General features: G+C 44.1%; 1 protein-coding gene across 2 annotated transcripts; it reads right to left on the minus strand.

Annotated features, from left to right (window-relative positions):
- Nucleotides 1-395: 395 nt before the first annotated feature.
- On the minus strand, nt 396-14,273 carry rbbp8l (retinoblastoma binding protein 8-like). Of its 2 annotated transcripts, none has more exons than XM_030118116.1 (15): nt 14,047-14,273; nt 9,295-9,365; nt 9,172-9,214; nt 6,769-6,864; nt 6,566-6,678; nt 6,401-6,476; nt 5,169-5,231; nt 4,754-4,890; nt 4,617-4,657; nt 4,364-4,452; nt 2,871-3,561; nt 2,685-2,781; nt 2,251-2,312; nt 1,985-2,123; nt 396-1,281 (listed from the first exon to the last, which is right to left on the minus strand). In XM_030118116.1, the coding sequence occupies exons 2-15, from the start codon at nt 9,356-9,358 to the stop codon at nt 1,223-1,225; spliced, it is 1,770 nt and encodes a 589-aa protein (XP_029973976.1). In that variant the 5' UTR covers nt 9,359-9,365; nt 14,047-14,273; the 3' UTR covers nt 396-1,222. The 2 variants fall into 2 exon arrangements, with proteins under 2 accessions (XP_029973976.1, XP_029973975.1); XM_030118115.1 differs by having other exon boundaries at nt 2,251-2,315.
- Nucleotides 14,274-16,571: the final 2,298 nt, after the last annotated feature.

Below are 16,571 nucleotides of genomic sequence, written 5' to 3' on the forward strand. Positions count from 1 at the left end.
GGTCTCACAGTCACCATCCAACCTCCTGTGCATGTTTATGGACTGTGGGAAGAAAAAAGAGAAAAAATGGACACATGCACAGGGAGATCATGCTAACGCTTCACAAAAATGTTTTCTCTAACAACAGTAAAGCTGACTCTCTTTGGCCTTCAGCAGTCGGAGTCAGGTCCCATCTCTCTGTCGCGTTTCTCGATGTTGTGGCATCTTGTCTAATTCGATGTGGATTCAGTACCCAGACAACCCACAGGTAGAATATGCAAACTCAACACATGCAACTTGAACGAGCAACATTCCTGCTGTGACCTGAGAAGATACAATGTTTGTCATCACCTTTGTTTTCAAACCTACTAAATTCATTTTCAAAAATGGCGTTTTTAAAAAGATGATTTCCGGTACAACTTTGAAACGGTTTTATTCAAACAGACCTTAGTTACTCAATTAAAAGACTGTTTAGATGTGAAAAAAGAAACACATCCTCATATAAAAGTACAGAATCTAATAATTTCCAGTCCAAAACTTTCTCCACTCTGGATAAAAACCAGAATTTACTGAATTATTGTCTGGTGTATGATTGATCCATCCATCCACCCCGTTCTCCTCCTAATACTAATCCTCTTGACATTGCTTTCTGATCCACTACATCAGATCATCTTTTGCTGCAGTTTGTATCCTCTCTGCAACAAATCACATTAATGCAGTCCATATATTCAACCGGAGATATTTGGTGCCATTCACATAATTTCCAAGTGCTTTTTTTCCCCTTGCTGCTACATATAAACAACTGTCAGCTGATGTCTGTCGGGGGTCTACAGTGGAAGTGCCCCCTTGTTTCTACAGCAGGTTTCTGTTCATTGAAAAAGGAAAAATCTACTTTGCTGTATCTCATTTCACTCTTGAATCCTGAAGTGTTTCCTGTGAAGTGGACAGCTGATCACAGAAAAACAAAAACCCAAACTATTTATACCTTCTGAGCAGCAGACGATCAAGCTGAGAAAACAGACGGTAAACATGAATATCGCTGTTAGTAAGGTCCAAATGTTCCTCATGAAGGACTGAAGAGTGAAGCCGCTACACCTCATGGTCGGATCTTTGGAAACTCCGAACCGCAGTGGAGGTGGCGCCCGGTCAGCTGGGTGAGTGAGTCCTCACTGGACTGAAACCCACTGAAGTGTTTGAGTCGGTTCATGTAGATTTGTGGGACGTCGACGGCGCATCGTCTGCTTTAGCGCGGACTCTTCTCAGCTCTGGATACGCTCTTAGGTTTCTTCTCCTGATGGACGTCTGCAAAAGAAAACACATTAAATGTTCCAAATTGCTTATATTACGAGATACTTTAGATACTTAAAGGAATACTCCGAAGATTGTTGACCCACGCCCTATCCCTATCATTGACAAAGTTAGACAAGCTCATAAATACCTTTTTTGTGTCTCTGCATAGTGCCCTGGAAGGATATACCGGCGCACAGCGGCTGAGTCTGCGCATGTGCAGGTCTGTGTGTATCAAAACCTTATTTTAACAGATTGAAAAGAAAACACGTCTTTTAAAATGTTTTATAACCATTCGGATTTACTTCATGTGTTAATACGCCGTCCCCTGGACCACTGGAAGGAGTATTTTGTCCACTTTCGTCAGTCTAGCTCTGTTCCCTATTGACTTCCAGCAATTGAGCTAAGCTAACTACGATGCTAACAGCTGGGATCCAGCCACTGGACGCAGAGACACAAAAAAGGTATTTATGAGCTTGTCTAACTTTGTCAATGATAGGGATAGGGCATGGGTCAAAAATCTTCGGAGTATTCCTTTAAAGCTACACAGGGTGGTTTGAAGGATAGCTGCTGCCGTTGTGCTGAGAGACATTTTCCTCAACTGGCTCCCCAATGACTTTTACTTACAGACTTTATCATGCGTGCATTTTTCTGCATTTAAGTAAAAGTGGGGAAATATAAAAAACATTTCAGAGAAATCTGATCATTAGACGCTCACTGCTCGGGTCAGAGTCCACGTCGGTGTCCGTCTCTACTGCCGTCCTCTTCCTCCTGCAGCCCTGACTGCTCTCCGGTCCGGAGCCGCTCTCCTCGTCCGGCTCGTCGGTGCTGCTGATCGGCTCGTCTCCAGGTGATGACTGCTCGAGACCATCAGAAACAAGTCAGGGAGAAAATTCAGCTTCAAGTGAAACCACTGAAAGTTATCTTGAAAGAATGAAAGGAGCAATGTGAGCTCCTCTGTGTCTGCATGGCGGACTGAGTTACCTTTCCGTTGGACGATAAGGCTTCTTGTTTTTGAAGGGCAGAGTTCAGAGTTTCCAGCACTACTACTGAAATGGAAACATGAATGGTACAAACATTACTCATGTGGGACACCAAACAAATCATGGTTACATCCAGATTTACCAAATTAGGATTTCAAATTGTTTTCTGAAACAAAAGTCTGAAAAAGTGATCTGGTATTAAAATCAGGCTCAACGAAAAGCAGATTTCTGCTCTTCATTCAGTCTTTGAAACTCTGATTCAGTTTGTATTCCATGAGGGTGGAAAAGTTTACTGAACACTCTGATAACGGCAACTTGTGTCTAAAAATTGAGCAATGAAGCAATCACCTGGAGAAAAAAACCCACCTTTTAACATTTCTACACATCTGGACAGTGTTTAGAGTTTTGCTGGTTCTGATGATCCAGACTTCTTACCTGGACGTAGTGAGATGGTGAGGGCGGGCACCTTCTTCTCGTTGCTTTGGTCCGTCTTTCCGTTCACCTCCTCGTTCTGCTCCTGCTCCGTGTCGACCTGCCACCACACCATCATGGAGTTTTGAATATTGACTCTGATCTGCAGTCTTAAATCTTTAATCTGACCGCTGAACGGCCTGAAGTTACCTTGTGGTTTTGGTCACTGGAGGAGTCCTGCTCCTGTTTGGCTGGAGGGGAGCAGGACGATGAGTACTGGACGACAGGGGAAGGAGATGACACTGGCGTGTTTGAACTTGCGTTCACAACAATGTCGGGGCTCTTCTGGACTCTCGGGGCCTGGCTGGATTTGGACTTTCCTCGATCCGACAGATCCAGAGGGGCATCGCATGCCTCTTTGAGACCCTCTTCAGAGACACTTTCAGTCTTGGACGACAGGTTTTCTTTTTTCTCCAGGGCCATCCTTTGACTTTCAACGTAGTCTGGTAAACTACTTAACCTAAAGACGACCGTTGGCTCTTTGGCAGAGGGCTGAGGGGTGCTGTGCTTTTGCCAGGACTGGTTAAAAACCGGCCTTCTGGGCGCCACATGTTGGTTATTTGAGATCAGGTTGTTAAAGCGTGCCAGGTTTAGCCTGGGAGAAGGTGGGATGGTTGAACTGGTTCCAGCAGGAGCTAGAGACCCCCACTCAGAGGGCTCAGGTAAGGCCCACGGGAGGGAAACAGGGCTGCTCTTGATTGGCTGAGGATGGCAGGGAACCGGAACATGAAGCACATGTCTGCTGGGCTTCATCTCTCCACTCATCGAGGAGGAAGAGCTCCTAAGAAGAACTTGAGAAGGGATGGAAGAGCGCTGGTCAAGTGCTTCAACACCGGGAACTCTGGAGGGAGACGAACAGAGACAAGTACAGGTCAGAAGAAAACTGCTGAGTACTGATGCATCACCAGCCAGTCTGTTAAAGTACTGAAGAATCCAATACTTTTTTCAAACATGTTCCTTCCCACCATTAATGCTCAAATACTCTAATTCCTAGTATTTATTTTTCAAAAAGTACCACAACAGATTGTTGAGTTACTGCTCATGATGAAGGTTTGCAGGTTCAGATCCGTCGGCTGCCTTGGACCCTCTGAGACATGTATTGGTCGAGAAGATTTCTCTGCTGCGCCAATCCCTCTACACCAAATCCAAAGTAACAAACACTGCTTAAAAGCAAGAGTTCAAACTGCATTCACTGATAAGATCTTCACTCAAACCCTGCACATCCTCCTTCTCGTGCTCTCAACCGAGCAGCCAGTCTCAGAGTTCTGCTGCTTTAATAACTTTTAAAGTGTTGGGGACTCTTGCACGAATCGTATTTTCTGGTGAACTAGCTCAGGCAGAGCGGATGGCACCTCAAGTAAACCATAAAGAAGTGAGAGAAATGGATGACAGCTTCCACATTGCTCAATATTAATGCTGGTTTCTGCTCGAGTAAACATTAGTACTCAGACGTGATATTATCTTTCAGTTAACTGAACTCTCGTGTGTGTATATTGCATCTGGAGCAAGCGCCCATGACAGCAGGGTTTCTGACTTGACTTGTGAATGAAGAAGGATCTGTGAGCTTAGAGCACATGGTGTGTTTCCTGGTGTATTTCTTAAGGTTTCTGAGCCAGTGGCTCATGAGCCCCTCCTCGTCTCACCTCCTCTCCACAGCTCGGGTCGGGCTGCGCTCCGTCTTCCACGGTGACGGTATCGGGACGCCTGGTACCAGAAGTGACTTGTATTGGTCCTAGTGAGAGGAAAATCAGAAACGAGTATATATACTGAGGGTACACTGATAAATGCTGTTACTAATCATCAGTAACACTCACTTCCTCCACCTGATGGTGACATTACATAAATCTGACACCTTCAACACACGATTTAATCAACAAATGTAAATGAGAAACTCACAAAGTGACTGCGGCTCGGCCTCAACTGTCTGCCTTCAGCTTCTGTTGGATCGAAGCAGAAAACATACATGTGTGAAGGAAAGAGTGCTGCAGTCAAACAAAGAAGCAGACTTTATTTGTTTTCTTCTGCACTCAGACCGTCAGGTCTTGGTTCCGCCTCAGTCTTCACGGCCACGACGTCGGCGTCTGCCGGATGCTCGCCGGTCCTGAGCGCCATGGGCCCTGAGGAAGGCGAGCTGTCGGGGGAGCTGTGAACCTTCACCTCTGCTCCTCTGCTGCAAACACAAATGTTTTGCAGGTTACAAAAAAAAAAAAAAAAAAAAACACCACAGCGACTGGTTACTTCTTTAAAAAGACTGGAAGAATGTCTTTCTCAGTTGCCCAGATTCACTTGATGTTCACGCTCTGTCTTTCCGCTGAGATTCTCTCAAACCTGTTCGCATGTTTTCTCTGTATAGACCTGGTCTGTTCCCCAAAACATACGGTGTGTGTGTGTGTGTGTGTGTGTGCGTGTGCGTGTGCGTGTGCGTGTGTGTGTGTGTGGACTGCTCACCTGTTCAGGTGCGGCCTGCTCTCACCCGCGGTCAGCTGCGATCGACTCCAGCTCCCGGTCATGCTGAATCAGATGAAGTGATTTAGAGGATGGACTGATGGATGTCTGAATGAACAAAGATCACCTGTGGGGTTCCTCAGGGATCCGTTCTGGGACCACTTCGCATCACATGACTACAATCCCATACTTTCACTGTGCCAGAATTTTCTCCAGGTCAGTCCAGACCCAGACATGGCCCCAAACAGAGAAAGTCAAAGATCTGTGCTCATTTTCACTCTGAATCAAGGGTAAACCTAAAATCAGAAATCTTGGTGCAGTTACTGACTCAGACCTGAACTTTAAAAATGGCTGTTGTTAAATCTGTCCTGAAAAAAAAAATCTAAAATAAAGAGTTTTCTGTCTAGATAAGTCAGAAATACCAGTTCTTGCTCTAATTTTCATCAGACTAGATTACTGTAACAGTGTTTTTACTGGTTTTACTTAAACTCGATCAGGCAGCTTGAGCTGGAACTGAGTCTGAACAAACCCCAAGACAATGGACCAGATCACACCGGTGCTCAGAATACAACACTGACTTCCTTTGAATCAAGGGACACACTTTTAAGTCTATTTGCTGGTCTACAATGTGCTGGATGGTTTTAGACCAGAATATATTTAAGATGTATTACTTCTTGATGAAGCATGGAGATTTTACAATGAGAAGTTTTTTGTGCGCTAACCTTTAGTGCTAATGTCTCAGCGATCAGACTACAACTACTACTACTACTACAAGTCCTGGGATTGGTTTCCAGATCGAGACCCAGAAGAGTGTTCCTCAGCTTTTAGCCCACCACTCGTCTTCTTTGTTTTCTTCTTCACAGACAGTTTCTTTTCTCCAGTCCCTAACACCTTCTCACACACTCCGAACTCTTCCTGCTTCCTCTTTCAGGAAGCGTTTTTCATGAGACATTCTCAGTCAGTGAAACTCAGCAGTAATGGAGGGTTTTCTGTAGCAGGTTTCTCTGGTCATACAGTGACATCTAGTGGTCATAGATCATACATGTTTTGACATTTAAGTCCTTTTCAACAATGAATGAATAATGAATTTCAGAATGGCGAATGTATGTTTATCATGTAATTTCCCAATTTTCCACAAAAAAAAGGACTAGTTTGGAGAAAAACACGTGGGAAATACAGATAAAATGACAAAAAGCTTAATTGAGAACTATAAAAGTCTGATATCTTCTACTCACTCGAGTGCTGCTTTCAAATTCCTGATGTCTTCTTTGAGTTTTTTGTTTTCCTTTTTCATGTTGTTCATCTCTGTGGCTGCAACACAGAGTCTCTCCGTCAGAGGAGGAAACAGGAAAACTCCTGAAAGCCTTCAGAAGGAAGCAAGGCTGGTGTGAGTGGCGTACCGAGGAGGGAGATGTGCTGCAGGCTCTGGATCTGCGAGGCCTCAAACTCCTGCTGCCTCCTCTTGGCGACCTCCTGAGTCACGGTGCATCTGTCACACAGTCCGGCCCGCAACCTGCAGAGGAGCCACGAACACACCGGCTCAGACACACTCCGAGTCCGAAACAGCAGCACCGCTCCCCCAGAGCGGCCAATGAGCCGGCACCTGTTCTCCAGCGTCTTGATGTTCTCGGTGAGTAACCTCTGCTGCTCTTTCATCTGCTGGTTTCTGGTGAACAGCTCCTCCATTCGCTTTGAGTCACTGTCGACACGAAACAAAACCATTTCCACTTTTACAACACACTGCTGCACTGCATCAGGTTCCAGGTCACACACTGTGCTTCACACTGAAAATATTTCAGGAGGAACGGTGAATGGATGGATCTCTGTTGTATCAAAGCGAAATGGAATTAATTCATCAACATTAAACATATCTTTTAAAAATGTTTGTATGATTTATGGATTCTAAAGCTACATTGCTTACTTTTTTTTCTCTGCATGTTTCACAACCTTTTTCCTTCCATCCATGCTCACACACAGCGTTGTGTACAAGTTTCAAGAGGTTGTGGAGAAAAAATGTGAGGACAGCTTTTAAAATGGACGTTTGCAAAATACATTTTTAGGAGAGGATTCAGTTTTTCATTAATTCTGACTTTTTTCGGCAAAATGGTGGAACTTTTGGAAAATGTTCAGACTCTGTTCCCAAGGAAATGAGCGAAAACATGGCATTTCTGATATAGTGCTAATGCACAAGGGCACTACGGCGGTAGTGAGTAGTTGTTCTGCATATGTTTAATCGATGGACAATAAGAACAAAGTTCTTAAATCCATCACACCGTACTGAACAGGACTACAAGTTTTAAGACATCGTCAGACTCGTCATGAAGACACTTCGAGGTGGAATCGGAGGTCTTCTTTCAATCTTTATGGACGAGCCTCAACATTTCTGATCAATAAAGGCCTCAGTATGCTTCCCCGTCGCAGCGACGTCGTTCCTTCGCCGGCAGCCCCACGCCACCGCTGAACATATCCTGCTTCTGCATCAAGGGAACACCCTCCTCTGCAATTTCACCGCCAAGCCGCTAGGCGGGCGTGGCGGTGTCTTTGTTTCGCAATCGGCAGTCACAACAACAATGCGGCTTCCGTAGCTCCGGCTTTACCTAGACATAGATCTATAGACATAGATATCTAGACACATGTGCACTTACCGAACATATATCTGCATATATGACATATCTGGCGACACCAGGCTGTCGTGGAGGAGAGGCTGAGCGGACCGTGATGAAATATTGGTGAAACTAATGAGCTTTTGGACGATTAAAGCCGTTTTAGGAGCGGCTATACACATAGCCCCGTCTGCTAACAGTGCTAACACTGCTAACAGTATAGGGATGTGCGCCGCTCAATTTTGGATCTGAATTTCTCCCGAAGCTCTGTTCGGATCAGAAAAGCATTCAGGAAGAGGATATTGTTCTACTTCATTCTATAAACAACGCAAAAGCGGACCAATCACAGCCCTCAACGTTCACGTCACCACGCGTCGCCTCGACGCGTTGTTAGGACTTTTGGGAGGTGCGCGTTAAGCCCTAGCGTAGCCCCGACGTAGGGCGCTACGTACACGGTGTAGGAACGGCGTCGCTGCGACGGGGAAGCATACTGAGGCCTTAACTGTTGTTTTGGAATAAACAGTTTTGAAATCTGGCATCACAAGTGGTCCAAACCATCACCGTGTTTCTACTAAATCAACCTAATCTCAAGTGAAGGCCCCATTTGGGGCATTCAAATGGACCTAAAGTCACCTAAATTAGATCTACAGATGTTTTAGAAAGGCCAAAAGTAATGCTTTCTGAGATCCAGACCTGGAAAGAGAAGTGTTGAAGTGTGTTAATGTTAGTAAGTGGGGATGATCATTCGGGTTCATCATGAGGAGAAACCAGGATTTCAGCCTCTCTTTGAAGCAATTTGGAGGGGCTCCAAGAATACAGTGAGTCCAGAACTAGTTTAACAACTTTAATGCAAAAAGTCTGGAATCAGATTTCAAACAAATAAGGTCCTGCTTTGGCATTAATTTACTATAGCAACACTATGTTCTGCCTCATTGGACTGGCTCGTGCTGAGAGTCGTTTTCTACCTTAAACCATCCAGTTCAAAGTGTTCCTGGACAGACTGGAGTGGATGACGGTACTCTTCTGATCGGATTCACTTCTTAACTGTTTCTGGTTTATCGACCTCCAACCTGGAGGATAATACTCCTGTTATTACAGTAGCTTCAGTATTATTTGTTCAATCTCATCCAATTTGAAGACTGTGGCAGTCGATTAAAAGCAGTTTGGAGGTTTTAGAACTTTACTGAGTACTGAGGAGGAAGACGACAAAGGCTTCGGCGCTTCAGACTGAAACAGCCTGTTGAAACTTGAGTTTCCAGTCAAGCTGAACGAGTTCAGGGTTAGGTGGAGGACCTGCCTGCCGCCTCACAAAGAAACCTGCGCCTCCTCCAGATGAGCTTGAACATCTTGTCAGCGCTGCGTAAACAAGCCTGTCCGGAGATGTCAGTGCCGACTCCACTCACCAGCCCTTCTTGTTGGACAGCTCCTGAACCTTCACCTGCCACCCTGCACGTCCAGAGAGCAGAAGACATTTGCTTTCAGAGTTTTCCAGACTCTCCCAGAAATACAGACCCAACCCTGCTCACCCTCCACTTCGCGCTCGTGGACCTCCCGCAGTTTGAGCAGCAGCTCATTGAAGCACTCCATCATCTTCCAGCTGTGAAACACAACGGAGAAAACTGGTTGGTAGAAGATGGACAGATGAACCCAGACCAGACCAGAAATATTACAGATTCAACATCAGTTTCTCATACAACTGACTGCTGTTTCTGATTTATGGTTGTTAAAGGTGCATTAAGGAGTTTTTCAACTTTAAAAATACTTATTTTCCACCATAAATATGTTACACATTTTTAATGATGTGTACAATGTGCCCTGACATATTCATTACAAGTACCGCTAACAGCGCTAAATTGTCACTTGAAAGCTGCAGTGCCGGTCCGGCACCAGAATTTTTTGGGGAGAATTTGAAAGGAATGAGGTAATGCACGCTCCGGCTGGCCTGATTTAGTTAGGTTTCGTTTTGTCCGCCATTACTCCGCCAGATGCTTAGTGAGCAACAACTGAGCAGGATCTTCCAGAAAGTAAGAACAGACTGGCTTCTAGCACTGCCACAGCTCCACACAGACTCCACCAGGTAAAAGAAACTTCATCTTACTCAAGCGCTACTAAAAGAGCGAGGAAGGAGTTCCTCTCTTCCGTGCACGCAAGTCACAGGCACGAGTGTTTCACTAAGCTGCATTACACCCAAGGCCTACAGGGGCCGCTGTTTCGCATAAAACGTGCAAACTCCTTAATGCACCTTTAAAGAGCAGCAGTCATGAAAATTGGAGGTTTTTTTTTTTTTTTTTTTGGAAATATCTCCAGCATTAACTCTATGATCATGTATCACGTTTGCTATATGGCTTTTTGAGCCCTCTATATCTACGGGTGTGATATTAATATTCCCTGAAAAACCTGATGCATCTGATCGGTGCGGCCCAGGACTCGTTTGACAACTACTTTTTATTGAAGAAAAACAAACTGTGAGCAGCAATTCATGCGAAGACTGTTTGATGTGAAAATATAATGCAACACCTAAGCAAACTGCTATTTTGATACTTTTTCAAAAATACATTTGAAAGGTTCAACTAAGCAGTGTGCTTTAAAAAGAATTGGAAATTACCATGTGGTTACTGTGCTGTAATTGTGAATTTGATGAATTTGCATGTTTAAGGCTGCAGAAATCTTGTGTCTTGGAATGATTTCACAAACATTATAAGCAATATACAGACATTATTTTAGGATGTTTTATTTTCTCCTGCATTTGACTGTTTGTAAAACCAACACACTTTGCTTAATTTTGAAATTACATCTATTTTTCTTTACAAATTCAAACTTTTTTTCAGGTTTTGTAAAAAAGATTGAAATGCAGTTCTCTGCAGTTCAGTGCAAGTTCTCTTAATTGTCTGCACTAAACCCAAGGGGATCTGTTTGGAGATGTGGTTACTGTTGAACATTGTGCTGTTTTTTTACTGGTCCAGGTCAAGTTGACCTTCCTGTGGTCCCTGAACTCAGACATGTGCGACACCGCTGTAGATTTGATTACTTTTAAGTGGAACTTTACTTTTAGATGAATTAGACTTGACTGGACTTGACATTCCACACCCTCATCCCATGCTTTCATGAAATAATACTAAAACTTTGAAGTGGAAAGCAAATCAGACAGTTATTAAGCACACAGGCGTTATAGCCCGAGGACTCGGGAGTGCGTCTGATTGCGCTCAGCGCAGTGCGCTTTACTGCCGCTCACATGCTCCGGCAAATTTTTTGTTGTTATATTGCGGATGATAAAAACTGGTTGGACCAGTCCTGTCAAGTCTGAGCTCCAGGTCTGCAGTTTGTGTATCAAGGGCACGAGAAACTCAGCTCATTCACAGTCTCTGCAAGAAACTTGCTTTTCTACACATTTTGTACTTTTTGTAACTGTGCATGAAATTAAATTAAAAACAGAAAGCACAAACTTCATCCTCACGGTGACATGTTCTTAATTGGGTAACACCTTAACCTGTTCCAGAGATTTGTAACAAAAACAGGAAACGTTCCACACCCAGGTTAAAATGATTGTAGCTTGTGGATATGTGTGCAGTAACATAAGCTGCTCTAAGACAGCGTGGATCTGAGAATCCTCACTGGAAGTATCTGGACTGCAACAACATGAAACAGCAGCAGACTGAATATTGGCGGATATTAGTGTTGTAGATAAACTACTGTCCAAAACAAAATTTGTAAATAAAATTGTAACAAATCAATCACGTTTATTAATCATGTGAAGAATCTAAATGTTTTTCAAAACTCTGATATACCAAGCTACAATGCTAATTAACCCTCAAGTTTTGTCATGTGAACTTAAAAGAACACATACACACACGCACACGCACACGCACGCACGCACACACACACACACACACACACACACACACACACACATTTTGTTTAGTTTGTTTAGCTTATCGAGAGATTAAATGAAGAAAGGAAGGAAGACAAGTTGTGGATGACAGTAAAAAGGAAGGAAGACAAGTTGTGGATGACAGTAAAAAACTGAAACAAGGGTTGTCTTTAGGGGCAACTTGGTGGATTGTATTTCCTCATGTCATCACCAACAACTAACTAACCTCAAACGGTGTTCAGATTTTCATCCATTAATCTGTATTATTTGCACAGTGATAAACTTCACCTGTAGCTTTGAGGATCATCCCATCAGTGGATAAAAACTTCTTTTCTACACTATTGGATTGTTCCAGTTTGCTGCATTAGTCAAGTGTTGGTTCATATATCAAAGATTTGTCTGATGATTCAAAATGAACATTTTTATAGTATATATAATTATTATATAATTATATATAATATAATTGGAATATAATTTAGGGTACTTTAGTTTGGCTACAAACTCTTTCAGCAATGGATGAATGAAAGACACTGCAGTAATCCAAATTACTGAACCTACCCTACCCCAAACCCTTACCCTTCCTTCAGCCATACCTCTGCCCCTCTGCCTACCCCTAGCTCTAAACCAAAACCTACACCTATAGGCCCTAGCTGCACCCTCAGCCTTAACAGTACAAATACTCTGCTCAAGAACTCAACCAACAACTGTACCCCTACCCATACTCCACAACCCTACTGCTGACCCTAACCCCCTACTCCATAGCCCTACTGCTTACCATAATCCTAACTATGCCCCTTTACCCACCCCTACACCTACTCCAACTCTACTGCTAACCCCAAATCTATGCCTAATCCCATGCTGTACCCTTGACCCAACACTACAATTACCCTCCCCAAGAGCCCAACTCCTCTGCCTAAACCTAAACCTAATACCCCATACCCCTAACCCTAGTCCACAACCAGACTGCTAACCCTAACCCTACCTCTAACTTTGCCCTTCTATCCCTAAACCTGCCCCTACCCCTGAATGACAAGAACACCCCTCTTCCACCTTTCCCTACCCCTACTCCAAAACCCTATTGACAACCCTACCCATCACCCTACCCCTAACTCTGCCCTTCTACCTATCCCTAAACCTGCCCCTACCCCTAAATGACAAGAACTGTCCTCTACATTACCTTTGACTCTCGAATCACACTGAAGGATCTTTGGACAGGAATAACCTCTGAAGTGCTACCGTTGTCCTCATTAGCAGGGCCTTTAATGATGATCAGTTCCTGAAGAGGAATTTGATGTTGTGTAACCCAACAAAAAAAGTCACCATTGCAGCAAACCTTCTTGGTAGCCTCACATTCACCCCCTGATAGCTCAGACCATTTAGACTCAACTGTCAAGAAGAAAGTAAGAATTCTTACCGCCCAAAGCCCAAAATCAAGAAGCTGCTATTGTTGGTTTTCCCTCTAATTACTCTCCATGCTGTGTAATTTATCTCATGAAGTAATTTGAAGTTGCATGTTTCAGTCAGTCTGCATATGCCAGTTTATTAGTAGAACTCTCTATTGGGTATCAAATAACCTAACCCTAACCCAAGGCCCAGACCTCCTGCTGATTTGTGGACAAGGTTTAACTCTTCCCTCATGACAACTGACAGAGATTTATTTCCCCTTAGCTTTAGAAGTTCATGCAAACACACCACGCAGCAACACTTTTTTTTTCTGCATTTTGATTAGTGTGGATTCGACTCCTTGACATGTCAGGATACGTCAGGTTCACATCACCTGAGCAGAGCAAGAAAAGACCTGTCTGCCTTTATGTGCCTGCTTCACTATCTCTTGATCATTGTTCACACACACACGCACACACACCTTTGACAGTGAGAGACACACACTGGCAGCAGATCTCACCGGAGCACCTTTCTCAAACACCTCCCACCCTCGAGCCCTTTCAGTCGAAGCCTGGAGGATGTTGGACGAGGCTTCCTGCCTCAGTCTGAGTGGACACTGTTTCAGCTGATGCTGTCTCAACCAGAGGACGGCAGCGTTACCTTGAAAACTTCTGTACCTGAGTCCCAGTTTGACCGGGTCTTGAGTAAACTTGTCACTCATTCAGGTGAAGTATGACGACAAGGTGTGTACAGAGATAATGTGTTCTTGCGACAGGCGATGATAGCCTATACATTTCATCAGAAAGCCTTTACTGTGTCATACTTTATATCTAATACTTTCACAGCAGAATACTTCAAGGCCTCTGTGCTGTTTATAACTGCTGATCTGATTTGGGTTAATCTAGATTCTACATGGAATAAACTATTACACTTCAAAAGTCCCCTCAAGTTGACAAGGCCATGACTGAACCCTGCCCACTGTCCCCGTCCTGGTCAAATGCCACAACCTACCCAGCACGCCACCAACCTGTCAGCGTGGCGTCCTCTTCAGGTCCTCACGGCTCTGCTCACCATGCACGATGAGGGGGATGAGGGGAATCGCTCCCTCCAGTCGTCCCTTTGGCCGAACGCTCAGAGCTGCTCACAGATGGACTGAGTGATAGAGACACGCAAGTATGATAAAGACGAGAAAGAGAGGAGAATGAGGAGAGGAGGGAGAACGCCCCATACACCCTCCTCCACCTCCCCACTCGTTCTCTCTCTCTCTCTCTGTCTCTCTCCCTCTCTCTCTCTCATTCTCACATCTCTCCACCCCAGAAAACCGGTCGGAGCGGTTGTCCCCTTGAGGAACACAAACATCGAGGCCCGGGCAAGTTCTCCCTTGATATTCCTGTTCTGCTGAAATCCCACATAACCGGTTAAACTGGCTGCATAAAGCCCTGTGGTGATAGAGGGACAGAGCTGACTGAGAAGGAGAAATGTCCACTGCACAAGTGTGCTATTATACTTCTGAGAGCCTAAATGTGACTTCTGTATGAAAAAACATATTAAAAAAAAAAAAAAGGTTTGGATTTTATCTCTAAAGGTACTTTGCTTAAAGGAAAGTCTCAACACTCCTCAAACCTTTCTCTACTTGTGTGGAAGTGTGATCACACATAGTAAGGCACGATAGTAATGAAAGCGTTTATTGTGCTAACGTACAATGAGGAACTAATAGCTGGTCTGGTTTCTGAGGACACGAAGGGTGCATGAGGGCAGCTGTGTGTGCAAAACGAGCAGCAGGGTGTGGTGGACCTGACGAGAGTGGCGATGGCATGCAAATTCGATGGGTCAACACAAGAGACAATAGCAACATGGCACATGCATCACGAGGAAAACTCGACACGCTAATGCAAGAAACTCAGCCGACACAAAGAGGTGCCTGAACCGGATTCCTCACAACCAGTTCGATGGAGCTGGAGTCGGTCATCTGCATCGTCACTGCGTCTCCGCGGCCTGCCGTTCTCTGCAGTCACACACACCAACGACGTCGGCTCTTCTGCTTTTCCAAGAAGACGGAGGCCTGAATCTCTGGAACCCCTCAATTGCAAACCTGAACTTCTGCCTCTTACTACTAACGAAAGCAGAATATCTTTAAAAACGTCAAAATCAGCCTCTTTTCAAAGAAAGACCTGACAATCCACCTGCTGACTGAGGAACTGTGAAGTACACAGCATTGCTGTCATGCTTTGCTTCAGATGACAAACATATTTTGACAGCATGAGAGGAATGGCCGAAAGGTCTCATGCACACTGACACTGATTCATCACGCACACTCATCACCATCGGGCTAATCCACCACAGTTCCTTTCAAAGAATTTACCGCCAGAGACACTTCTGGCCATTCAAATCACAAATTTGCCTGCGTGGGTTTTTGCAAGAAGAGGACATACTGTGCCCAACTCCTCCCAAATTTGCAGGTACATCCTGAAACTCCTGCCGTGTTTCAGGGTTGGCTTCATGAGTTAGAACTGACCATCCACTCGTCCATCCCAATGGTTCCCAACATCTCGAAAACCACTCAAAGGAATTTCTGTAAATTTGGGAAAAGGCCTTTGGTGTAACTCAAAACTGAACCAAACATGTTTTGAAGGGAAAAGGGTCACAGTTCAATATCACAGTGGTGACCAGCCAGAAACGGAGCAGATGAAGATGGTTTAAGGCCAACAGACAGGTATATGAGTTTATAATCATATAGGATGAAAAGTAACTTCAGTTTGAGGTTATATGCATTTTGCATGCAAATAATGGATTTTTGCGAAAGTGTGGGTCTGCCATCAATTGATTGATTGAATGATTTTTCAAGCACGTTCAAACAATCTAAGAATAGCAACAGTTGCAAATTATGAAGACGTTTCTTCAAAATCAAGCAGTCTTTGCAAATTGAGATTCAGCGTGAGCTCCGATCGACGTTGAGATTGCTGCTTAAAACCGGTTGCTGCTTATTCAGATATTATCTCTTGACTCTAAATAGCTGAAAAGCATTCTTATCTTAGCTTTTTGTTCCTGTACTGCAGGTGCCATGGAGGGTCACGTGCTGATTTGTGCTCTTATCTTTTTAAGATATGGCGCTGGCATGAGTTTGGGTTTTTTTTCTGTACAGAACGGGTTTATTCTGTTTGACAGCTTTGCTTGTTGGTTTTTTTTGTTCTGCCCACTGAAAGTTTGCCACCCACCCTGCAGAAAGACACTTCTCCCTTTTAACCTTCAGTAATTGAAAGCAGTGACCATTTTTGTAATAAAGATGTTGTTTAGGATATTTTGATGCACAGTGATTGTTGACTTCATTCTTGAAGTCAGTCTTTTTGCAGTTTAGAGTTAAGTTGGATGTCAGGGCCAATACTGCACGGTCTGCTTGTACTTACATTTGAAAGATCCCTGATAAAACTCAAGACTATTATGTAATGTTATCAGTCATCAGCGTTTCCTGCAGGTATGCAAGAGAGCGCGAGTGATGTCCGCAGTCTGGAGATTATTTAAAATGAAGAAGAATGACAAAAGTCAGACAGACTG

Source organism: Salarias fasciatus, chromosome 20 (genome assembly GCF_902148845.1).
Source record: "Salarias fasciatus chromosome 20, fSalaFa1.1, whole genome shotgun sequence".
In the NCBI taxonomy this organism is placed as follows: Eukaryota; Metazoa; Chordata; class Actinopteri; order Blenniiformes; family Blenniidae; genus Salarias; species Salarias fasciatus.